A 26,804-nucleotide genomic window follows, 5' to 3' on the forward strand; every position below is an offset into this window, starting at 1 on the left:
AGTTAATTTAACTTGTGTATAATTGCATAAACGTAATATTTCAAGTGTAGTGAGCTCAAAATCATAATTAATCCCTTGAAAAAAGAAAACAGGTCATTTCACAAATGTAGTATTGACTGTAAAATTCTAATATGTGCAACCTTTTAAGTGGAAGGTATTTTTTTAAATCAGAAAACAATTGGCTTCAGGTATAATTATTCAACATAATGTCAATAAATGGCTACTTATTTTTAATATTTTTTTTAATTAATATAAACATTTTTTCGTAGTATTATTACACACATGCACACACATGCATATAGTTAAAGTCGGAGTTATTAGCCCCGCTTTGAATTTTCTTTTCTTACTTAAATATTTCCCAAAATGATGTTGAACAGATTCAGTAAATGTTCACAGTATGTCTGATAATATTTTTTTTCTGGAGAAAGTCTTATTTGTTTTATTTCGGCTAAAATAAAAGCAGTTTTTAATTTTTATAATACATTTTAAGGACAAAATTATTTGCCCCTTCAAGCTATATTATTTTTCAATAGTCTACAGAACAAACCATCGTTATACAATAACTTGCCTAATTACCCTAACCTGCCTAGTTAACTTAATTACCCTTGTGAAACCTTTAAATGTCACTTTAAGCTGTATAGAGGTGTCCTGAAGAATATCTAGTCTAATATTGTTTTCTGTCATGACAAAGAGAAACTAAATCAAATTATTAAAAATTATTAAATCTAGTTATTAGAGATGAGTTATTAAAACTATCATGTGTAGAAACGTGTTACAAATCGTTTCTCCGTTAAACAGAAATTAGGGAAAAAATAAACAGGGGGGCTAATAATTCTGACTTCAACTGTGTATATATATATATATATATATATATATATATATATATATATATATATATATATATATATATATATATATATATATATATATTGCTGGTTTTGTAGACTATAATTAAATTGTTCAGTTCACCAAATTTAGTACTTAGTTTAGTCAACTGAATAATTTAAGTATAGTCTACAAAACTGGCAAGTTAAATAAACTTAAATATGCAAGTTTTGGGAGAGTCCATTACTCAATTAAATTGAGGCAACGAGTTTACTCAATTAATTAAGCTTAATTCAACTTATTAGGGTTTTCAGTGTAAAATATATAGGGAAAATAATGTTCCAGCTTCAGTATTATTCATTCATTCATTTTCTTTTCGGCTTAGTCCCTTTATTAATCCAGGGTCGCCAAAAGCAGAACGAACAATTAATAAAAAGTTGTAAAGACATATTATTGTAAGTCAAGATTACTTAAATCTATTTAGTTTAACAACTTGGTGTACTAAAACGTTGGGATTTTTGTTTAAATATTGTAAGGTGAACAGACTCATAAGTTAACTGCACTTCATTTTATTAGTGAGAACAGCTATTGCTTTTCACAGTATTTAGCCTTTCTTAAATTCTGCTTTACTGTCTTATTAAATAGTCAGAATGTGCTAAAATAAAAGCAACTTTACCTCGATTCATTTCAGTCATTATCATCAATTAAATTTAACAACAGACGGCTGCTTCTCACTCAGGGCTGCTGTTTATGCTAATGAGGGAGAGGCGGCCCGCTCTGATGACACGTACAGAATGGGAAATGTCAATCAAAGTGTTTTTGCAGACTGTTTTTATAAACATGATTATAAAAATACAATAAATAAATGTTTAACATTTGAAGCTGCTTATATTCACAGTTCACACACTGCTGACACAACTGTTTAAGCCTCTCTTTTTTGCACAAGAGGTCGCCTTTAATGTTATGCTGTACAAATAAAAAGCACATTTGATGACACAGCCAATCACTGTCCATCTGGTGAAGGTAAACCTTTTTTCCGATTGCAGGCTCCTGATTGGCTGGAGCTCCGATGGTTGGCTCGGGGACGCGCGCGCCTCTTCAACTCTCCATCAGAAGGCGAGGAGCTCGCGCTGGAGCAACTTCCCCGACACACACACACATGCACACACACTCACTCACTCACACACGGAGACCCTGAGCATGAGCTCACCTCAGGAGAGCTGATTTACCTGAGATTTACCTGATTTAACTGAGACTGACGGAGAAACTGAGGATATTAACCCAATCTGTGCTGTTTTGACGGGCGTTGTCAGTCAGAAGAGGAAAATATATTTATAAAAAGCTTCCGGCAATATTTCACTCCGTTTCTCTTCAACAACAGCGCTTTATTTGGCTGTTTCCTACTACAGACATCATCTCCAGAAGCTCTGCCGGTCATTTCACCCGGATTTCAGCGTGATTTGGTTATGATGTGTTGGAGAAGTGGAGAGACTGCGAGCGGATCGGGATTGTTAGCGCGGATGATGATGATTTCTGTGCGGGTTTTTACTCTTTTATCGCTCATCATAAGCTCCGCTGCGGCTCAAGGTAAGACTCTATCTGTATTTATTATCGCTTACATGTCTAATATCGATTAGTATTGCATGGGCTGAAGTTTGCTGAACGAGCGGAATAAACTTTACGCAGATGTCGGCTTGTGAAAATCCGAGAAATGCGCGTCAAAACAGAAAACTTGTCAAGCAGATTTTGGTTTGTAAAGACACGCGCATGTATTTTTTGGGTGCTTGTAATTTTATTTATTTGAGTAAGGAGTAGGCTATTCATCCCTTTAATTCATTATATGCTACTTTGTATTGAAGTGAAGTGTGTTTTACATTCGCGCATTCGTTCAATGACACACCGTATATTGTTTATCACGGGTCTACTTTGAATAGTCGGTCTGAAATCATATGCACGACTTCATAACAAAATTGGCAGTATTTAATTGACTGTGAACAGTGTTGTTTTTTATAGCCATTGGCTGAATATATGATTTCCCTATTTCAAATTTGCAAACAATACATTTCCGAAATTACAATATCAAGGAGAAAGTCTGAATGCCCAAATATAAAACCAACTATTGTTTGGAAAAATGTCATAATTGAGGTCGGTGTGAATTTATTTATTTATTTATTTATTTATCTGGTTATTTATTTAAAAGAACAACTTTTTGTGTGTTTTGTGAATCCCGTGATTCTCCTTTGGAGGAAAGTGCAGAATGTATTTGCGGCAGGTCCGACTTGTTATGAAGGGATTTCTAATATTGTTTATAGCATTGCATTTGTCGCAGTTGTATTATTTTCTTGACTATTAGACCCTCTTGGATATATTTAAGTCGTCTTTTTACTTTGCATAGGCTGTCGTAGCCTATAATTGCTCTTAATATAAAGCATGAGCTCATAGTGAGGTCATTTCTTGACAAAACTTTGTCTTGTGCCTCTGTTTTGTGTCTGCGGAGGAGCGCAGGAGTGTGTTTGTGTTTCTGGATATTAGAAATAAACAGAATGGATGTTTTGCGATTGTTTGTGCTCAGACTCTGATCTTCACCTCCATGAAAACATGATCATCACGCTTCTTACTATCTGTAGAGCTGTTAAAAATGCTGCTAATGTTATCTCTGTGTGTGTGTGTGTGTGTGTGTGGCCTCATGGGTTTACAGAACAAAAGTTTTTGATCTGAGTTGTTCTTTTAAACCAAGATTGAGCTAAAGTTGGTTTTAAAGTTGGCACATTCGTTCAGGAAAATCTTGTTACATGCTTGTTTACCATGGTAATATTCGGTCTAAAACACAGGCAAGACTTCAAAACAATATTAACTTAGCACTTTATTTGACTTGAACAATGTCATACTTTCATAGTTATAGGCTGATAATATGATTTCACTATTTAATATTTGCAAAGAGTAATTTTCTGAAATAGTATTATTAAGGAGAAAGTCAGAATGTGTGAATATAAAACCAACCTTACCTCAATTAAACCGATTTGGTGATTGCTACAGTGTAATAAATTATATGATCAGTTTTTAGATCATTGTAACTTATTAAACTAAGTTTATTATGTTATGCAAGCTGTTTTAAGTCAGTTTAACATAATATAAGGTTAATGGACTCAATGTTATTTTTTTCAACTTAAAGAAATAAGGCAACCAGGATATATAATTATAGCCACCTCTGTCTCGATGTCTTGGTCATTTTAATTTCTAAAAGTTCACTAAATCTTCCTTTAGGACTATTTATAAGTGAATGAAAGAACAACAGCGCTAGATCAGTATATCATTCACGGCCTCCTTCTGTGAATCAGGAGTGAATGCTGCTGCTGGCGGTTCATGTTTATCAAGAGTTTGACTTGACAATTCCCCGCATCTATTAGGAGTAAAATCAACATTTATTTAGATGATTCTGTTACGGAGTGTACTTCTGCTGTTGGTTTGAGCTGCGTTGCTTGATTGCATTATAATGAACTAATTAAACAAGATTTCCTCTGGGCACAACATTGAGTTAAAAGTGTTAAAGAAGCTTTCAAGTGTGTGTGTGTGTGTGTGTGTGTGTGTGTGTGTGTGTGTGTGTGTGTGTGTGTGTGTGTGTGTGTGTGTGTGTGTGTGTGTGTGTGTGTGTGTGTGTGTGTGTCTCTGTGTTACAGTGTGACTGTGTGTGAGCGTGTGGGTGTGTGTGACATATCAGGGAGGATGTAAGTGTGTATAAAGTCACGGGTATGCCACGCAGGTATTAAAGGAGATGGTGAGATGGTGAGTTATGAGGTCATCGCTGATGTCCCCGTATTTCAAAAGGCTTCTAGATCATACAGATCTATTGTTGTTTTTCTGGAGAGTAAAACTGCACACCTTTACTGCAAAGGGTCGTGCTGGGGGATAGAGAATACCATTTGTACAGTAAAAAAAAACAATGTGTGTGTGTGTTTAGCTTGTTTTTTTTAAATCTAAATAAAGGCATAAAATGAGTGTGTGAGTGTGTGTGATTCTGCATGTGTGCTTGACTGTGTGTGTGTGTTTGTTTGTGTTTGCTCATATATAAAAGTAAAAAATGAGTGCGTGAGTGTCTGTGTGTGTCTGTGTGTGTCTGTGTGTGTGTCTGTGTGTGTCTGTGTGTGTGTCTGTGTGGGTGTCTGTGTGGGTGTCTGTGTGGGTGTGGGTGTGGGCGTGGGTGTGTGAGAGAGTGAGATGTTGTGTGTGTGTGTGTTTTGCATGCTCTTTTGAATCAAAATGTATAAAATGAGTGTGTGCTTGAGTGTGTGCATGTGTGACACTGTGTGTGTGTGTGTGTGATTTGCTCATTTTTAATCTAAATAAAATCATCAAATGTGTGTGTGTGTGTGTGTGTGTGTGTGTGTGTTTTGGTTGTTTTTTTTTTTTCAATTCACAGAAGTATAAAATGCGTGTGTGTGTGTGTGTGTGTGTGTGTGTTTTGGCTGTTCCTTTCATTTCAAATAAAAGTATAAAATGTTTGTGTGTGCATGTGTGACACTGTGTGTGTGTGTGTGTGTGTGTATGTTTTGCTTGTTTTTTAAAATCTAAATAAAAGTATAAAATGAGTGTGTGTGTGTGTGTGTGTGTGTGTGTGTATGTGTGTGTGTGTGTTTGTGTTTTTCCTGTTCTTTTGTATCCAAATAAAAGTATAAAATGAGTGTGTGTGTGTGTGTGTGTATGCGTAATTGTCTGTGCGTAACTGCATGTGTGTGTTTTGCCTGTTCTTTTTAATCTAAATAAAAAGTATATTATGCATGCATGCGTGCGTGTGTGTGTGTGTGTGTGTGTGTGTGTGTCTGTGTGTGTGTGTGTGTGTGTGTGTGTGTGTGTGTGTGTGTGTGTGTGAATCCACTTTTAAATTCACATAAAAAGTATAAAATGAGTGTGTGTTTGTGTGATTGTGTGTGACAACACTTGAGTGTGTTCAAATTAAAGTAAAAAATGACTGTGTGTTTTTTGTAAATATGTGTGTGTGTGTGTGTGTGTGTGTGTTGCCTGTTTCTTTGATCCAAATAAAACTATAAAATGAGTGTGTGTGTGTGAGTGAGTGTGTGTGGCATATATGTGATGCGTGCTGCTGCGGTGTGTGTTGTCAGACGTGTCCGGGCAGTGCAGTGACTCTGGGACTCCATTAAAGGGATTTGGCTGAATAATTGTTGTGTGAGTAAACAGGCAGTCGTGTTCCTGACACAGAGCGATGGCAAAAACACCTCCTTCATACTCAAACACAGGTTAGGATTGTGAATCTCCTCCAGCATCCGCCTTTTTGGATAAACAGCCTACGGTATGCGTGCCGTGCTTCAGTGCAGGTCCTGTACAGCGGATTCTGCTGATCTTGGGTTGGGATTTTTCGTAAAATGTTCTGGTGAAACTTGTTGCAGTGCTCCTCTAAATGACGTCCTGTTTATTTATTTAAAGCGTCTGCATGCTTTGGGCTCACTCTGCAAAAGATTTGACAAAAGAAATAAATCTCATATCCTGATATAGGTAATCTCATATGCTGATTACAATATACACTCGGCGGCCACTTTATTAGGTACGCCTTACTAGTACTGGGTTGGACCCGGGATGCCTTTAGAACTGGCTTAATCCTTGGTGGCATAGATTTGACAAGCTACTGGAAATATTCCTCAGAGATTTTGCTCCATATTGTCATGATAGCATCACACAGTTGCTGCAGATTTGTCGGCTGCACATCCATGATGCCAATCTCCCGTTCCACCACATCCCAAAGCTGCTCTATTGGATTGAGCTCTGGTGACTGTGGAGGCCATTTGAGTACAGTGAACTCATCGTCATGTTCAAGAAACCAGTCTGAGATGATTGAGCTTTATGACATGCTGCGTTATCCTGCTGGAAGTAGCCATCAGAAGATGGAGACACTGTGCTCATAAAGGGATGGACATGGTCAGCAGCAATACTCAGGTAGGCTGTGGCGCTGATGCTCAATTGGTACTAATGGACCCAAAGAAAATCTCCCCCACACCATTACACCACCACCACCAGCCTGAACCGCTGATACAAGGCAGGATGATCCATGCTTTCATGTTGTCTGAGCCGAGCATCCGAATGTGTCAGCAGAAATGGAGACTCATCAGAGCAGCAACGTTTCTCCAATCTTCTATTGTCCAGTTTTGGTGAGTCTGTGTGAATTGTAGCCTCAGTTTCCTGTTCTTAGCTGACAGGAGCGGCACCCGGTGTGCTCTTCTGCTGCTGTAGCCCATCCGCCTCAAGGTTGGACGTGTTGTGTGTTCAGAGATGCTCTTCTGCAGAGCTCGGTTGTAGCGAGTGCTTATTTGAGTTACTGTTGCCTTTCTATCAGCTGGAACCAGTCTGGCCATTCTCCTCTGACCTCTGGCATCAAAAAGGCATTTGTGCCCACAGAACTGCCGCTCACTGGATATTTCCTCTTTTTTAGGCCATTCTCTGTAAACCCTAGAGATGTTTGTGCGTGAAAATCCCAGTAGATCAGCAAACATGACAGAAATCAGTTAATAGAAATGAGATATTAAACCTATTATGGTTGGAAATGTGCTGAAAAACTCTTGTCTCTGTTTAACAGATATTGGGGGAGGGAAATATAAAGCATCTGCATGCTCCAGGCTCACTCTGCACTTCCCAAAAAAACCCTATCAGGAATCAGATTCTAAGAAACCCTATCCAGTCTAGCAAAACCTCCCAGGACAATTGTGCATAGGTAATGAGAAACAAGGAAAGGATGAGGAAAAAGTATCCCGCTCCGGTGCCTGAAGGGCATCGCAGGATGACATAAGCCCGATTGCAGTGGCCCTCAGAGGCCAATGCCATTGACTGCACCGGGAACACGACCCAAAAGTCTCCGCGTGTCCATTAAGAAGTCGATATTTAGGGAGAACATTGTTTGCCACTAATTAATGACCATAGGTTTTTGGATACTAATGAGCTCCACGTTTCCGGTTCACATGGGGATCTTAAAGAACTGCCCACTCTACTTATTTAAAGGGACAGTTCACCCCCCAAAAATAAAAATGACGTCATTTAATTGTTTTCCTCATGTGGTTTTAATTCTTTATGAGTTAATTTTTTTGTGTTGTACGTAAATTAAGGTATTTTGAAGAATTATGAATGTTGGCAACTATTGTCTTGCATATTAGGACAAAAATTATTATGGAAGTCAATTAGTGACAGCACCAAAAAAAAAAAATAAAGAAAGAAAGAAAATGATGTTAATGTTTAACTGTTTCTCTCATGTGGTTGTAATCCTTTATGAGTAAAATCCTTTATTTTGAAGAATGCTGATTATTGTCAACCACTGACTTCCATAGTAGGATAAAATAAGACTATGGAAGTCAGTTAGTACCAGCACACAAAAAGTTCAAATTATGTTATTGTTTAGCCTACAGGTGTCAAACTAAGTTGCTGAAGGGCCACAGCTCTGCATGGTTTAGTTCCAAATCTAATGAAAAACACCTGATTAAAGTGACTGAGTGCTCCAGACTTGTTTGAAAACTACAGGTAGGTTTGTTAAAGCATGGTTGGAACTGAACTCTGCAGGGCTGCGGCCCTCCAGCAGTTTGACATGCCTGGTTTAACTGTTTCTCTCATGTGGTTGTAAACCTTTATGAGTAAAAGATGATATTTTGAAGAATGATTATTATTGGCAACACCTGACCTCCATAGTAGGTAAAACAACATCAGCAACTACAAAAAAATAAAAAATAAATAAAAAAATACTATGGAAGTCAGTTAGTGCCAGCACCAAAAAAAGAAAAGTAATTTTTGTCATTGTGGTTTCTAATTTATCCTTAATAAATTTATTTTTTGTGTTAAACATGACATAAGATATTTTAGAGAATTCTGTTTTTTGGTAGCCTTTGATATCCATAGTTGGAAAACAAACAAAAAATGACTATGGAAGGGAATTAGTGCCAGCACCAAAAAAACAAAAAAAAAAGAAAAGAAAAAAAAGGAAAGAAAATTGTCAGTGTTTAATAATTCTTTATGAGTAAAACAAAAGAAAATATTTAAAAAAAATTTTTGGATTGTTGGTAGCCATTGACTTCCATAGTAGGAAAAAAAAAAATGGATGTCAATTAGTGCCAGTAAAAAAGCACTAAATTAAAAAATTATGTCATTGTTTAACCATTTCTCTCGTGGTTTCTAACTCTTTATCTTTTGAACACACTCAAAAAAATCTGATTGTTGGCAGCCTTTGACTTCCATAGTAGGAAAAAACAAACAACACAATTTTTACTATGAAAGTCAATTAATGCCAGCATTGTTCAGTCATGCAATATGAGGAAAGTTAGATAAACTAGATAATTTAGTGCAATTTTACACGCCATTACAAAAATGCAGACAGGAACATGAATAACAGCAATGTGAAAAAGTTGCAATCTTGAAAGCTCAATGTTTATATTTAGCATTTTATTTAGCTATATGGTTTTATTTTTATGCTGGACCTGTAATCAATAGGGTTTAAGAGTTTTATTTATATTTATTTAATATTTTCACGTTCATGCCTTGAAGGTCTACAGAAAGTGAAAAATATGATAATTTATAAATTATTAAATACAAATATATGACTACATATCTGAGTACAAACTTTCAAATGTAAAAAAACAGAGTCTTTTTCATGTGGTCAATGCATATAAACTATTAATTTTCAGAATTTACAGAAATGCAACTAGATCATCATGGATATATTGTTATATCATGCTTTGTTTGTAAGATATTCTTCAGTAAATCTTTATTTGTGTTCAACAGAAGAAAGAAACTCAAGCAGGTTTTGAACAAGAGAGTAAATGACTCATTTTTGGGTGAGCTGTCTCTTTAAGCAGCTGTTCTGCATGGAGAAAAATTCCCTCACTCTCCCTTTTTGTCTCTCCTCATCCACCTATTTTTTATTTATTTTTTTTACAGCCGATACACTTGCTTTAATTAAGTGTGTGAATTCCCTCTCGTCCCTCTCAGAGAGAAATGTAGAGTGCCTGAATCACTTCGAGTACAGTAAAATCACCACAAGAGCTGGCGTATGAATAAGAGGAAGTCAAGAGGGATTAAAAAAAAAGGCGCCACCCGACCCCAAGAACCCTCGACAATACTCAGACAGGAGACAATCTTGTCATCCACTGTTTCAGGCCATGTAGATTTTTTTTTCGGGGGGGTGGGGGTGTTGCTAAAGTAGACCGGCTGTCTGTTTGAATATGCAGATCCTTTGTTGATGAAAGCCTGAAGATCCCAAATGTGCATAATCCATTCTTGTACATTTTTGTTTTCATGTAGGCTGCACGCTTTTTACGGTGCATGCAGGGCTTTCCATATGCAATGCTCTGGGTTTTTTTTTAAAAGCATACAAAGCTACCTTGTTTGTTCTCTCTCATACACATAATTACCGTGTTAAAAAAGCTGAGTGCGTCAAACTGAGTTCACTTTTTCCACGTCCTCTGCGTCTTATGTGTCCTCTGAGCTTTGTTTATGGATTGACGGCACTCATAGTTTTAAGCAAATATTTTTAACGTTCAGACTGAGAAATGGCTGGTGGCTTAGTGGTTAGCACTGTGGCCTCACAGCTAGAAGATTGTTGGTTCGTGTCCTTCTGGATCAGTTGGCATTTCTGTGTGGAGTTTGCATGTTCTCCCCATGTTGGCGTGGGTTTCCTCCGGTTTCCCCCACAGTCCGAACACATGCGCTATAGGGGAATTGATGAACTACATTGGCTGTGTGAATGAGTGTGTATGGATGTTTTCCAGTACTGGGTTGCAGCTGTAAGGGCATTTGCTGCTCAAAAATATGCTGGAGTAGGTTCATTCCAGTGTGGAGACCCCTGATAAATAAGGGACTAAGCCAAAGGAAATCGAATGAATGAGAGAGACGTGTTGGTGTAAATATTTTGTTATTGTTTTTTTATTGGGATCATCATTGTTACTAATAAAGAAAACATTAGTGTGGATTTCTTTCTTTAATTCACTGCTTTCATCAAGTCTGATTATAAACGATGGAATTAATTAGTTATTAGAAGCTGGATTTATTCACACACGTTTGTTACAGAACTGTGATTTCTGCATAACAGGCCCTCTTTAAAGAGGACAGAACTACTCTAACGCTCGAGTCTCGTGGGCTTTACTACGGTTTCTTTTCCACATGCGTTTAGAAACACAAAGGCAGCATTGTGCGACTGTACCGTGACCCACTGCCACCGTGTATCGTAATTCCCTCAGGATGGCATGATGTAGTGCATTTGAAGGCCATTTTTTTAGGCTGGAGGAGAAAATGAGACTTAATGCACACACGTGGTCGTGAAGGTAAAGGTCGAGCCAAAATGGTGAGTCATCAGAAACTCTCATATAGTGTGTGTTGAAAACTTTGAACAATATTGTTATGGGGATGTTAGTTAATACTGAGCAAACTGCGAGATGTTCAGTCGAGTGTTTATTAGTTTTTTGTTAATGTCAGTTAATAAGGTCATAAAAAATATCTAAAATTAATGTTTGTTTTGACATAATGTGTGTGTGTGTGTGTGTGTGTGTGTGTGTGTTTATAGAAATGTATTATCTATATACAAACACACACATGCAGGCATATATTTAAGAAAATGTTTATTTATATTTAGATATAAAATCATATTTGTGTATAATGCAGAATATATACATTTAATTAAATGTTTATGCATTAGTTTACATCACATTTGCATATTAAATCTATATAAAACACATTTATATTATGTCAAAACAAACTTATATTTTTATAAGATTATTATATATTTAAATAATAATAATAATAATAATAATAATAACAATAAATGATAATAATAATAAAAAAAATAAAAAAAATAATATTAGTAATAATAATAAAAAATAAATAATAATAATAATAAAATAATAATACTAATAATAAAAATTAAATAAAATGATAATAATAGTAATAATAATGAAAATAATAATAAAATAATAATAGTAAAAATAAATAATAATAATAATAATAATTATTATTATTATTATGTTTATAATTATAATAATAAAAATAATAATAATAATAATAATAACAACAACAACAACAACAACAACAACAACAACAATAATAGGGTCGCTTCAGAGCAAGAAGGTTGCTGGTTGGTCAGTTGGCGTTTCCTCCGGGTGCTCCGGTTTTCTCCCACAGTCCAAACACATGTGGTACAGGTGAATTTGGTAGGCTAAATTGTCCGTAGTGTGAAAGAGTGAATGAGTTTGTATGGATGTTTCCCAGAAATGGGTTGCAGGTGGATCTGCATCCACTGCATGGATATATGCTGGAAAAACATATGTTGGATAAGTTGGCGGTTCATTCCACTGTGGCGACCCCAGATTAATAAAGGGACTAAACCGAAAAGAAAATGAATGAATGAATGAATGAATGAATTAATGAATGCTTGCATTAAGGAAATTGTTTCCACTTACCTTAAAAAAATGTAGTAAATCCAATGAATCATCTTAGTTTAGTGCGTTCACGTTCATGACGGGGCATCATCTGCTCCCAAAACCCAGAAACTTCCCAGAAAGCGAAACCTCTTGACTGGTAATAATAATAATAATAACTCTCATCTCTCTCTCCATTTCCTGATCACAATTACTCTTTCCATGAGGAGCAGGGCCTGTAAATTACATTTCTCTGATCCTCGGCTATAATTGGACACTGAGGATTCTCCGAGCTCTTCTGTGAGTGCAAAACAAAGAGGCTTTGAGCGTTGGATTTCACAAACGCCACTCACACTGCATTATAGTGGAGGTGTAGCATTCACACGCAACGACCACGCACACGCTGAAGAACATACAGTAATTAACAGGTTCGGTATTCAACATCAAAAGTCATTAAAGGAAAGATGAAAGTATCATGATGCATTCCAAGAGCATAAATAAATGAAAAATGAAAACATGAAACGCCAAAATACGTAAAACCTTAAAATTACGGGTCATTTTTACAGTGGAGGTTTTTCCATTCATGCATTATAGCAGAGGCGTAGCATTTACATGCAATGAGCATGCCCACTATAAAAATATACATTAATTACAACCTGTACGTTTCCTGATCTGCTGTTTTTAGTTTATTTACAGTACATTATGAGATATAATCTCTGCTCTAGATGTTGATGTTGAAAATTCAAATGCAGTTTAACAAAGTGACTTTTATTGACATTTTAGTTGTTTTAAACAATATATTGTGTAAGAAATAATCTGCCTGCCCATCCATCCATCCATCCATCCATCCATCCATCCATCCATCCATCCATCCATCCATCCATCCATCCATCCATCCATCCATCCATCCATCCATCCATCCATCCATCCATCCATCCATCCATCCATCCATCCATCCATCCATCCATCCATCCATCCATCCATCCAACATATAGACTATTAAAACTATTTGCCTTATTAATGTTGGTAAATTGAAATAAAGTGGTTAAATAACTATAAAATCCTAATATTCCTAAATGTATTGTTTAAAAAATTCAATAATTATTGATACTGCATGATATGAAACATGACATCATGAATTTTTTTTGCTGTATTGCCCAGCCCTATTTGTAAAACAGTCTGTGTTTTTGAAACTAATGAAGACAGCAGTGATTTCTCAACCCAGGCTCATTCTGAAAATGTACCTCTATATAGATTTCTAGAGACCATGAAATAAATCCCAGGAGGTACATTTTTTTGTAGAATCCACCAGAGGCCGCTGTATTTACTTAAATTTGTTTTGCGAGCGCCATTCACGCCTGCTATTCCACCAGAGGCCGCAGTCGATCGACTGACCCAGCCTCCTCCTTCCCTAAACCCAACCAATTGTATTGATTGACCTGCCACTTCCCTAAATCCAGACAACAATTTTCAATAGCAATCCAGAAAAAGAAAAGCCCACGCCTGATTTTTACCACGATTTTAGATTTTGCCACATTCTCACCATGTTTATTCCTTGTTTATTTAAATTTTTGGGTTCTGTTTTTGTTTTACCTGCTTTCTGAAACCGTATTCACTGGATTTAAAGCCCAGTCGTCGTGGTTGACTCTTCTGTGCGTCTCAAGTGTCTCTGCGCTACATGGCGAGCTAACAGGACACAATTGTAACGTATAAAGCCGTTCATATGTAGGCAAGCGGTCAGCTGCTAGTGCGAAAAGGAATAATGTCATACTGCCCCGTATTCATTCATTCATTCATTCATTTTCTTATGGGCTTAGTTCCTTTATTAATCCGGGGTCGCCACAGCGAAATGAACCGCAAGTTTTTTTTACGCAGCGGATGCCCTTCCAGCCGCAACCCATCTCTGGGAAACATCCATTCACACTCATACACTACGGACAATTTAGCCTAGCTAATTCACCTGTACTGCATGAACCAAAGCACCCTAAAACCCATGCGAACGCAGGGAGAACATGCAAACTCCACACAGAAACGCCAACTGAGCCGAGGCTCGAACCAGCGACCTTCTTGCTGTGAGGCGACAGCACTACCTACTGCACCACTGCTTCGTCAGTCCCTTAATTGTTCGTTTTGAAAATGAAATGCAGCCATACCTCTGGCTACATAATTTGCGTTCTCCAGAAACGTACATAGGGCTACGTTTTCAGAATGAGCCTGTGTTGGATTTATTGAGATGTTTAGCCTGACGCGTTTCAAAATATTTTAAAATAAACGTTTCTTAATATGTGTTCAATGGGGGGAAAGTTGTTTTTATCCCAGACATCTAAAGAGAACCTATGTAGAGCAGAAATCACAATGACATTTATATCCAAGGTCATCATTCTGTCAGAATCTTCTACACACCGAGTTGTTGACAGACGGCTGGCTCACTTGTGTGCAGATCCACTAATGGACTGCTAATAGAAGGCAATGCTGCTCTCTGTAGTTTACAGGCTGACAGTGTGTGATTAATTGCACTCCGCGTTCACTTTCCCCTTTTTTCCCTTGTCATTGGCGTGACTTTGCGCTCGCTCACCTACAGTACCTGCACGGCTGGAGACGGCGCCATTGGCCACAGACAGAGCCATTGTGTGACTACTGTAATACATCTTTTACTCCACGTGACGTCAGGAGAGCAGAGCTAAAACCTCAGCACGCGACCCACAGCAATTATCAGGAAAAATACCCTCAGCACGGGGGAAGGACAACAAACTGTGTGTGTTGCTGATGCCCATGAGGAAGAAGAAGAGTTTATGATCACACACACACACACACACAAACCGCTTGGCTCGACCTTTACCTTCACAAACACACATTGACACTAAATAAATAATAATACGATTATTTTAAAAAGTATACAAACTTATACACAAACACCTGGTCATGCTAAAGGGGCAGTTCACCCAAACACATCTAAATCCTGTCATCAGTTCTTATTTGAGATGAAAGAAGGTCAATAAAATATAATTAATATAATTCATTCTTGTATACATTTTAATGTGTCAGATATTAGTTCAATTATAGCATCTACACAAGATTGCTCCACTCATATAATGACATTTTGACACCAAAGGGAGATATATATATATATATATATATATATATATATATATATATATATATATATATATATATATATATATATATATAACTCTGATCTGTAAATGATCAGTTCAGAGAGAGTCTCCAGTAAAAGATTCACTGATTCAAAATTTATCTGATCAGAGTTTCCAGTAAAAGATTCAGTGATTCCAAAATGATCTGATCAGAGTGAGTCTCCAGTAAAAAGAATCAATAATTCAACTTATCTGTTCAAAGTGAGTCTCCAGTAAAAGATTCACTGATTCAAATGACGCATTCAGAGTGAGTTTCCAGTAAAGTAATCAATGATTCGATCAGAGTGAGTCTCCAGTAAAATACTTACTGATTTAAATGATCCGTTTAGAGTGAGTCTCCAGTAAAATACTTACTGATTTAAATGATCCGTTTAGAGTGAGTCTCCAGTAAAATACTTACTGATTTAAATGATCCGTTCAGAGTGAGTGTCCAGTAAAATACTTACTGATTCAAATTATGCTTTCAGAGGGAGTCTCCAGTAAAAGATTCATTGATTCAAATGATCAGATCAGAGCGAGTCTACAGTTAAAGGATCACTGATTAAAATGATCCATTCAGAGTGAGCCTCCAGTAAAAGACTTACTGAATCAAATGATGCTTTCAGAGTGAGTCTCCAGTAAAAGATTCACTGATTCGAATGATGTTTACAGAGTGAGTCTCCAGTAAAAGATTCACTGATTCAAATGAGTTTCCAGTACAATAATTGATGATTCCAATGATTCAATCAAAGTGAGCCTATAGTAAAAGATTCACTGATTTAAATAATGCGTTCAGAGTGAGTTTTCAGTAACGTATTCACTGATTCAAACGATGCATTCAGAGTGAATTTTCAGTAAAGGAATCGATGATTCGATCAGAGTGAACCTACAGGAAAAGATTCACTGACTCAAATGATGCATTCAGAGTGAGTCTCCAGTAAAAGATTAACTGATTCAAACGATGCATTAAGAGTGAATTTCCAGTAAAAGTATCGATGATTCGATCAGAGTGAACCTACAGGAAAAGATTCACTGACTCAAATGATGCGTTCAGAGTGAGTCTCCAGGAATATGTTTACTGATTCAAATGATCAGTTCAGAGTGAATCTCCAGGAAAAGATTCACTGATTCAAATGATCTGATCAGAGTGAGACACCTGTAAAAGTTTCACCGATTCAATTGATCAGTTCATTCAGTATTCAGTAAATTAATATTTGATTGAAATGATGCATTCAGAGTGAGTCTACAGTAAAAGATTCACTCAGATCAGATTTTTAAAGCATTTTTTTTCTTCCAAAATATTCATTAGTTAGTATTTTCCAATTCTATTACTTAAAACAACTACTTTTTCACCCAATCAATAGTAGAAAATGCAATTTTGTACACCTCGTATCTCTTCGTTTTCTCAAGTAAAGTTTTGTAAATAGCCGCTAAAAGTGCATTCGCCAAGTTATTAGTATTCTCAACTCATGCCTTTATTATTTTTTATGATTGCGCATGCCGATGCTGAAGTCTGCTTCAATAATAAAGCGCGGCAGTTCACCTTAGAGGGAGTCCCGAACAAGTAATCAGCGCCCGGCAGGAATCATGGGAACACGAGACCCACGCGTTTCCATTTCCTATCTCCACTTTATCAGCCTGCTGGCTCTGTTATTCTTCAGCTCGGCAGACAGCAGATGAAAGCATAGCACAGATAAATGTTTGCGCTTTCCTGTTTTTATGGCGCTTAAACAAGAACATGCATTCACTTTGAGGTTGTGCGGGGTGGCCTCTGCTTCGCATTAGAGTCTGCGGAGATGATAAGAGGTCAATGTTAGTCCTACTGTTGACTCTGCAATAAAGCGGGGGCTCAAAGGGGTCTGGAGGGTCTGTTTTTTTGCGGCGGGTCATTAGAGTAACTCTGCCTCAGGCCTGGATCTCCATTGAAGCTGGGTTTTACTGGAGTCCTGCTTTAGGTTTAATGCAGAGCTGCGGTTTGGGCTTTATTATGCTGGACAGGTGCTTTGTGGAGCTCTTGGTTAAAGTCGTCATCCTCTTTATTTATTTCTGCTCTTTCTCAGAAGCCGGATTGGGTTTTAACTCGGGTTAAGTTCTGCTTTAGTTAGATTTTTCTGGCTTAAGTGAGTTGGTCTGTTTTAATCTGGTTTTGTCGCCATGATAGCATGCACTTAGAATCGCACGATCCTGGATTAAATAAGAATCTTGATTTATTTTTGGCTTAAAGATCACAACTTTCATTCAATCATTTTTTCTTTGGCTTAACATCTTATTTATCAGGGGTCACCACAGTGCAATCAACCACCAACTGTTCCAGCATATGTTTTACACAGTGGATGCCCTTTTAGCCGCAACCCAGTACTGGGAAACACCCATACACACTCATACACTACAGCCAATTTAGTTAATCAGTTCCCCTATAGCGCATGTGTTTGGACTGTGGGGGAAACCGGAGCACCCGGAGGAAACCCACGCCAACACGGGGAGAACATGCAAACTCCACACAGAAATGCCAACTGACCCAGCCGAGACTCGAACCATTTTAATCTGTGCTGTTTATGAACCTTTATTAATCAATACGTAATAGTAGTATATAGTTAATATCTCAAACTTTAGCCACACCAGCCATAGCTGGGCCGATAAACAATACGTATCGAATTGCCATTAAATTTTTGTCAATAACAATGATAAGCTCTGGACTTTATTATTTTATATTGATCTACGATTCACTCGCACACACAGAAACCGTGCTTTAATGGGAGTCAGATTTATTAACAGATATGTTTATTAAAGTTAGATTTTAGTCACCTAACATATTCAGAAATTGACAGATATTACAATTAAATTCAAGCAAAATATTGCAAAAAAAAAAATTACAACCTACAAAATTTTAACCTTTTTTATTTTCTTTGCTTCTTGATTTTTTCTTCTTTTTTTTATTTTTTAATTTGTATTTAATATTTTTCTATAGCATAAATTTGGCTGTACTCGTTTTTGGAGCGTTTTCATACGTTATTTTGTTAGATAAGCTCCAGATGAGGCGTAAGTACTGACTAATTTAATGTACATGCTCAAATATAATATTGTATAGTATATTATATGATTAGTTTTACTTTTGTCAAATATTTTACTGTAAAGTATCCTGCAGTAAAAAATAAAAAAATGTATATATTTTTATTTTATTTATTTTTATTTTCTTATTTTTTCTTACAGTAATATATTTGACCAAACTAAAACTAATCACACTAATAATAAATAATAATAATAATAATAATAATAACTAAATAATTAAAAATATCTCTAAATAACTAAATATCACAGTCTAAAAATAAACACACACAAATTATCATGTTGGGAAAAACATCAAATTAAGTTTTATTAAACAGAAACATTTAAGAAAAGCATAAAAAATCTAAAATTAAATTAATTAGAAATGTTGTAGTTTATATTTTTTTGTGGGAATAACTCATTTGAATTTAAATGTAATAATAAACAATTATTTAATATATAAACAAAACAAACAAGCAAATAAATAGGTTAAAAAGTATTGTTTATACTGAGAAATTGCTATGAATTTTTTTCATTTATGTAGATTAAATAAATACATAAATAAACATATATATTGTCAAAATGTAGTGTTTATATTTACTGTGAAATGGATAAATATATTAATTTTCAAAAGGTGGTGTGCTCCTCCATCCATCCATCCTTGCAATGTTTTACTTGAATTTAATAAATAAAATTCTAAATAAAGAAAGACAAAACCCTCTGTTTTGATTAATAAAAGTGTTGCCGTGTCAGGAAGATGTGTAAGGAGGTATGCTGTAGTAATGAGTAAGTGTGTGCAGGCGTCAGACGCTCAACAGGAGGAATTCAGCAGTTATGGTTCCTCATTTAGACGGATCCTCCGGTCCGGGACGGCGCAGCGTATCATTTCTCCATCAGACAGTGATGAAGCGGCGCTCTGACAGAGCCTCAACCCGGCCCAAACATGTTTGTGTCTCAGAGAATAACGAAAAGCCTCGGCCGGAGAGCACAAACCCTGTCAGATAAAGAGGCATGAACAGAAGACATTCATCTCTCCAGAATCAATCTTCTGGATAATTCCCCTCATATTTCTTCTTTTTAGCTATCTGCAAAAACTGACAAGCGGAGTTAAAGAAGAAAGAAACTCCTCAGTGAGTGCGTGTCACAATGTCAATGTTTAATGTTGTATTTGCAGCCGGTTAAATGAGCTGCTAAATTAGAGCCAGATATTGTGAGAGACGCTCGCTTTTAAATACAGCAGATACTCAATAATTCACTATATCAGGATTAAGATCATGCCGGATTTTGTTGTAGGTTCTTCAAAGCGTCTGAGTGAGTAATTATATATTACTCCAGCTTTTTAGAGTGTCTTTGTTGAATATTCAGATTGTTGGTTGTATTTTTACATATTAATCTGGCTATAGGACTGCACAACATATGGTTAGAGCATTGATATCGCAATGTGTGCCTCCGCAATAGTCACATCGAGAGATATGCAATATTGAGTTTGAGTTATGGTTGACCAGGAGTCACAGAATTGTATTTAATCACTTTTATTTGTATTTAATTGTATTTATATGATTAAAATGTTTTTTTTTCTTACTTAGAATTTAGTTTCTCGTCCAAATATCTTCATTTCAATGCAAAAACACATTTATTTTCCCCCACTGGCAGATTATTTACCTTGTTGTTTCAACTCTTAATTTTGACTAATTTCTTCTGAAGTTGCACTATTTAAGGCAGAAAAACAAATGACCTCCATATCAGATTTTTTTTAATATCGTACAGCCTTAAATCTGGCCTGTGATATTGGAAATCCTGTGGATATTTACAGGCTCGTCAAGAGTTCACACTTAGCTGATGATTGATAATAAAGCGTATTTGGCATGCTGTCCCGGAAGATAACCCTGTGCTCAGAATATCCTCGAGCCTAGGGCTCCCTCCTGTTTGAAGGGCGAGAGGAGAGTTTCTCCTGATGCGGTACCAGCTGTGTTCAGTCTCAAGCACGTGATCCTCTCGAAATTAGTTTATAAATAAACCACACTCAAAATCTGAAGTTTATTATAATGTAAAGATCAAATAAAAGATATTATTTTGAAGTTAATGTTTTATCAAATTTCCTAAAATAGATCTTTTATCTCAAGTATTATTATCACCATTTCCATGATACTATTGAGCAAGGAAAAATATTTGTCACCGATAACAGTGCTGGTGATTTAGTACCAATAATAACTGATCATAATAGAGCAGCAAGTCATCAAGTTAAAATGAATTCTGAAGGATCATCCGATGAAAATTCAGCTTTGAATCGCAGAACTAAATTAAATGTAAAACTCCATTCATTAACAGAACAGCTATTTAAATTTAGAATAATATTTCACTATTTTTGCTGTATTTTTGGTCAAATAAATGAGCAAAATTGTGATAAAAAAACTTCCAACCGTAATGAAAAATTCTACTTTGAATCACATCAATAAATCATATTTGAAACTACATTCAATAGGAAAACAGCTATTTAAAATTGTAATAATATTTCACAATTTTTTACAGTATTTTTGATCAAATAAATTCAGCATCAAATAAATTTGTGAGCAGAACTGGCTTCCATTTTCATTTTACTTTATTTTTGATCGAATAAACGCTGCCTTGGTGAGCAGAATTGCCTTCTTTTAAAACAATAACACATATTACTCTTTCCAAACATTTTATTGTAAATCATGATGGAAATTCAGCATTGAGTCACAGGAATAAATTAAATTTAACACTACATTCAATAAGAGAAGCTATTTAAAATTGCAATAATATTTCACAATTTTTTACAGTATTTTTGATCAAATAAACGCAGCATTAGTGAACAGAATTACCATCAAATAAAAAAAAAGGCTATTACCGTTTCCAAACTTCCAATTTTAATGAAGAATTCAGCTTTGAATCACAGAAAAAAATCAGTTTGAAGCTACATTCAATAAGAGAACAATTATTTACAATTGTATTAATATTTCACTATTTTTTATAGTATTTTTGGTCAAATAAACGCAGCCTTAGTGAATGTTTTAAAACAACGCATATTACTGTTTCCAAACATTTTTGTGTAAATCACGTTGAAAATTCAGCTTTAAATCACAGGAATAAATTAAATTTAGAACTACATTCAATTAAAAAACTGCTATTTAAATTGTAATAATATTTCACTCATTTTACAGTATTTTACTAATTTTAAAAGATGATCAAATGCGACTTGTGAGTGTAACTCGTGATAAAAGCTTCATTAATGACGCCTGAAGTGGAGTGAGTTTTCCAGCATGTTGTGTTTGTGTGTGTACGCAGTTGTTCAGTGTGTGATGTTATCAGTGTGTAAAAGCAGACTCAGCACTTTCATGTTCGGTCACATCTTCAGCCGTTCCCCCAGAGGGGTAAACTGGGCCATGCTCACTGGGGCTAATTTTGCACAAACCCGACTAAGGATCGTACTGTAGTACAGTCTCCTTAATGAAGGCTTTCTGCATGACCTGACGCCGCTCCACCCGCGGGGAAAAGCTTATCGCAACAAGACCACGACAGCAGGGATGAAGGACGATTGGATGAAGCGCCAAAAAAAAAGATCCTCCGAGAGCGTTAAACACCGTTAATCACAAGACTGGAAAACACCTCAGCTCAGATTAATTAACTTCACCACACAGGGCTGGGCCGTATGATCAAAACAATATTTCACTGTATGAGAAGGGTATTTTCACAGTGATGATATCTTTCATGATGTTTTTTATGAAGGTAGTCATTCCAGAAAATGGACAAAAGTGCTTTATATATTAATAACCGTCATTTAACAGCAGAATAAAAAACCTAAACAATGTTTTTATACATCGGTTTCCCAGCTTAAAGACGCCTCTCATATAGAGAATGAAGTCACATACAATGCTCAGGTGTGAGTTTCTCACAGAGTGTCAAAAGAGTGTCTGTCAAATCTGAGCTTTATTCTGTATTCTCTATTGGATTCGGGTCAGGTGATTGGCTTGGCCATTCTACAACTTGATTTTCTTTCTCTGAAAGCATCTGAGATAGGGATGCTCAAAGTAATGAATTAACCGTTAAGCGAAATGGTGCGTTTGTAACCGTTTAATGGTATCAGTAAAACGATTAAAAATATAATTTTATATATTTTAAAAGTTTGGCTACATAAGGGGGCGATCACTAAATGCGCTTTTTGCGTTAAAAAGGGCATTTTTTAAATAGTTTATTAACTGTTTTGCGCCCAACGCAATCTCACGGCAATTCGAAACTTTTTGACTGTGTGGCTAATTCATATCACTTCGTACACTGAAAAAAGTGTTGCATGCATAACTGTTGCAAACAATTTATTTGTGTTGAATTTAAACAAACAAATTAAGTTTAATAATGTTCAACTTAATTTGTTTGTTTAAATTCAACACAAATAAATTGTTTACAACCACTTAACGTTAAAAAATGAGTAAATCCAAGTAATCATCTCTGAATAATTTTTTTCAGTGTACGATCTAATTCGTACAATTTAGTACGATTTGCTTATCACCCAAAGACAGTTGGGGTTAGGGGTGGGGTTAGGTGCCACGCCTCCTTTTTAAAATCGTAATTATATCATAATAATTTTCGTACGACTGAACTTGTACGAATTAGCCAATAAACTGACAAAATGTAAAAATCATGTTATGCCATTGCGCGCTTTATGCTCACGGTTAAAATAAAACTCAACCCTGAGCGGAAAAGCGCGTTACGTCAGTCATGTCTTTTTCGTTCTTCAATCAAAGGAAAGCAGAGGCGGGGTTTCTGTTGAGGTGCCTGCAGTGTTTGTGTTGTCAGGACGACGGTTTCAAGTTATCCAGAGCTGTATCGCTTTACAAATCATGAATATCACAATGTTATTATATATTACAATTCTAACAACATGAACAGCAACACTCGCGCACAATAGAGCAGCTGATTCTGTCGTTTCTTATAGTGACATAAAAAAGAGCATCTCGTTTCTTTTTTCTTGTCAACATAAAAGGCAGTGTGGTGCGCCTCGTATTTTTGGAATGGAAAAGCGCGTTCGCCGTGATCGGCCCTTCATGTGCAACAAAGATATGTTAACTTGCGGGATGGTAACACGTGCCTATAAACGTATTTTGCCAAAGAAGCAAAATGAAAGGATATTTCTGGTCGCAGTTTGACTCAGACGAGTTGACACAAACCAGCGCTGATGCTGATTGCGAGTGAGATGGAGGAAATAATTCATTATGACATAATCTTTGAACTAATGACTTCTATTAAAATGTGAAAAGGGGTTTTGTGACATAATAATAACAACGAAGCATTAATTAAATGCATATTTTCAGCGGAGCAATCGATTTAATAGCCTGATATTTTTATTTGAAAAAAACAGCCCATGCCGGTTCTTAAAAGAGATTCAGTCAGTATTTTCGTTTTGCAACCCAAATTTGTCATTTAGGTGAAAAATATCTATGCCAGGTCTGTTTATTTTATTATTTTTATTTAGTTTATTCTTTTTTTTTTCTATGCTGTCGGAAACGCTGCATGCGCGTGACGATGCTCTGTATGCTGCTGTTCGCATAAATCAGTATTTTAAAATATTTAATGTGTGACACAAAATAGACACCTAAATGATTTTTTAATTAAATAATATTGAAATGTTTAGCTGTTAATGGTTAATATTTGGTTAACGAGCTGCGGTTGTCGGTTGGTAAAATAAATCGAAATGAGCATGCCTAATCTGAGAGTCTCCTTGGCTGTGTTTTGGATCATTGTCTTGCTGAAATGGGTTCATCTTCATCCTCCTGCTGATGTAGATGTTGGACTGAAGCAGCTGATCTTCATTTACACTGAGGAAGGGCGGAGGAGTGCTGAAGAACTACTGAGAGATTTCAGCTGCTGTCTGGGCTTTCCATGTCCTTCTACACCCTCCTTTCTTCATGTGCTCAACACTTTTTCCTTCATAATTTCATTTTATTACACATAACGTCATTTGTAAACCAATTATCTTTGTTTTCTTTGGTTGTTTATTAATATCTGGTGAAAATTTCAACTCAACAGCACCTTTAGAAATATGTTTTCTGAGAGAAATGATGACGTGTTCAATCCTTATTCCCCCACTGTACTGTACACGCAGACTGCTAAGGCGAGAGGGTTAAATCAGCCCGTTTAAGAAGCCCATTAAAATAAAACTACAGGAATGGAAAGGCAAATTGCGCATCCTGTGGGGAAATTCCACAGGAGTTTAGCAGAGCCTCCAAACATAGACACAGATGCAGATAAATAATAGATCCTGCGCTAAAGTGGTGAACGGCTGGATGAAGTGTGGAGTCAGCATCAGCGGGACCAGAAGAGTGGCTTCATGTTATTGACAACAGCAGCCCTTTCTGACTTACTGGTGCACAAAAGCATCTGGGAGTTTTTTATTTTTAGGACTCGAGTTGTGTTTACAGAGAGACTCATATCTGCAGATGCATTAATGTAGATGCAAACTCATGTGCTGTCACAGTTCTGTGTGCATCAGCTGTTTCTGTAATGTGACTTCATACTTTATAATGCTAGTTTCTGTATTTTTTAACTGAAGTTTAACATATTGTAAATCTTGAAAGGTCTTAATGGCATCCAGGCACGGATAATGGATAGTCAGTTGTAGAATAATGCTTTTCAGTCTTATTTTGCTACACTAATGCAATTGAGACAATCATTTGAGAGGTTTAATACTCAGAAATATTCATATTTACTGGCGGATGACATGCATACAGGATGCAATCTCATGTGCTGTCAGGGTTTTGTGTGCATCAGCTGTTCTGTAATGTGACTTCATATTTTACAATGCTGTTTTAAGTATTTTAAATAGCATGGATACTGGATAATTAAGTGTAAAATAATACTTTTCAGACTTATTTCAGTACACTAATGAAATAGAGTTAATAATTTCAGTGGTATTAAACTCGGAGGTATTCATATTTAGGGATGGATTACAGTTTGCCGTACATCAGCTGCTTTCACATGTGTTTTGTTGATTAACTGAAATGTTTCTATGTTCTGAAGCTATTATATTGAATTTGTGATACTATAGTACTGTAATATCTTAGAGAATAGAGCTGATTTGTACCTCACAAACAACTAAAACATAAATATTAGTAGTAGGGATTTATGATACTGGAAATTTATATTGGGCGAGGCAGTGGTGCAGTAGGTAGTGCTGTCGCCTCACAGCAAGAAGGTCGCTGGTTCGAACCTCAGCTCAGTTGGCGTTTCTGTGTGGAGTTTGCATGTTCTCCCTGCCTTCGCTTGGGTTTCCCCCACAGTCCAAAGACATGCGGTACAGGTGAATTGGGTAGACTAAATTGTCCGTAGTGTGTGTAAATGTGTGTGTGGATGTTTCCCAGAGATGGGTTGCGGCTGGAAGGGCATCCGCTGTGTAAAAACTTGCTGGATAAGTTGGCGGTTCATTCCACTGTGGCGACCCCGGATTAATAAAGGGACTAAGCCGACAAGAAAATGAATGAATGAATGGAAATGTATATTGCGATATGTAATCTGCTTCCTGATGAATTGCTATTTGAATTGAAAAGTCATTTTGTTAGAGTAGAATAAGAGTTTGTCGAGATACAACTATGTAAAAATCTGCTTTCTGGATGTTCAAAAAATTTAAATATTGAGAAATTTACATTTAAAGTTGATCAAATGAAGCTTTTCGCTATGCACATTACTAATCAAATACTGAGTTTTGATATATTTACAGTAGAGGATTTAAAAAATATCCCCTGCACAGGACGCCAACATTGATGTTGTGCCTCAACATTGTGAAAACGTTGCATTTTGTTTGAAAATAAAAACTGAGTTGAAGTCAGAAACGAATGTCAGGTCAACATCAATGTCCAACATCCAACCTAAAATCAACCAAATATCAGCGTATAATGAATATTACATCTTGACAACTTTTCCAGCACATGTTTTATACAGCGGATGCCCTTCCAGCTGCAACCCAGTACTGGAAAACACCCATAAACACTCATTCACACACACAAACTCTATGGGCAATTTAGATCACCCAATACCCCTATAGTGCATGCGCTTGGAGTATGGGGGAAACCAGAGCACACTGAAACGCCAACTGACCCAGCCGAGGCTCGAACCAGGGAACTTCTTGCTGTGATGCAACTGTGCTAACCACTAAGCCACTGTACTGCTTCTGTATTAAACCAGTATCACATGTATTCTGATGTATATTGCTCTATTATCATTTTGTATAGAAAGGTAACGCTGATCGGGTCACTGTAAGTGCATTCCAGTGTAAATAGCTGGTCTGTAATTTACTGTTAGCGTGATCTAGAGTTACGCGCTGCGAGTGTGTCTGCCATGCACTGTTAATGTGCCTTCATTATTAACTTGTGACATTTTTAGCTCCGTCTGTCTGCGG

The 26,804-nt window shown here is 36.3% G+C and overlaps 1 protein-coding gene across 4 annotated transcripts in view; it reads left to right on the plus strand.

The window, feature by feature from the left end:
- The first annotated feature begins 1,936 nt into the window (after window positions 1-1,936).
- unc5cb (unc-5 netrin receptor Cb) overlaps window positions 1,937-26,804 on the plus strand; it is a 256,956-nt gene continuing 232,088 nt past the window's right edge. For 3 of the 4 annotated variants that reach the window (XM_073914032.1, XM_073914033.1, XM_073914034.1), the window contains exon 1: window positions 1,937-2,412. In XM_073914032.1, coding sequence (XP_073770133.1) covers window positions 2,292-2,412 — 121 coding nt within the window. In that variant the 5' untranslated portion in view covers window positions 1,937-2,291. 4 annotated transcript variants of the gene reach the window in all.

The sequence above is a fragment of the Danio rerio genome, chromosome 10 (genome assembly GCF_049306965.1).
Source record: "Danio rerio strain Tuebingen ecotype United States chromosome 10, GRCz12tu, whole genome shotgun sequence".
NCBI lineage: Eukaryota > Metazoa > Chordata > Actinopteri > Cypriniformes > Danionidae > Danio > Danio rerio.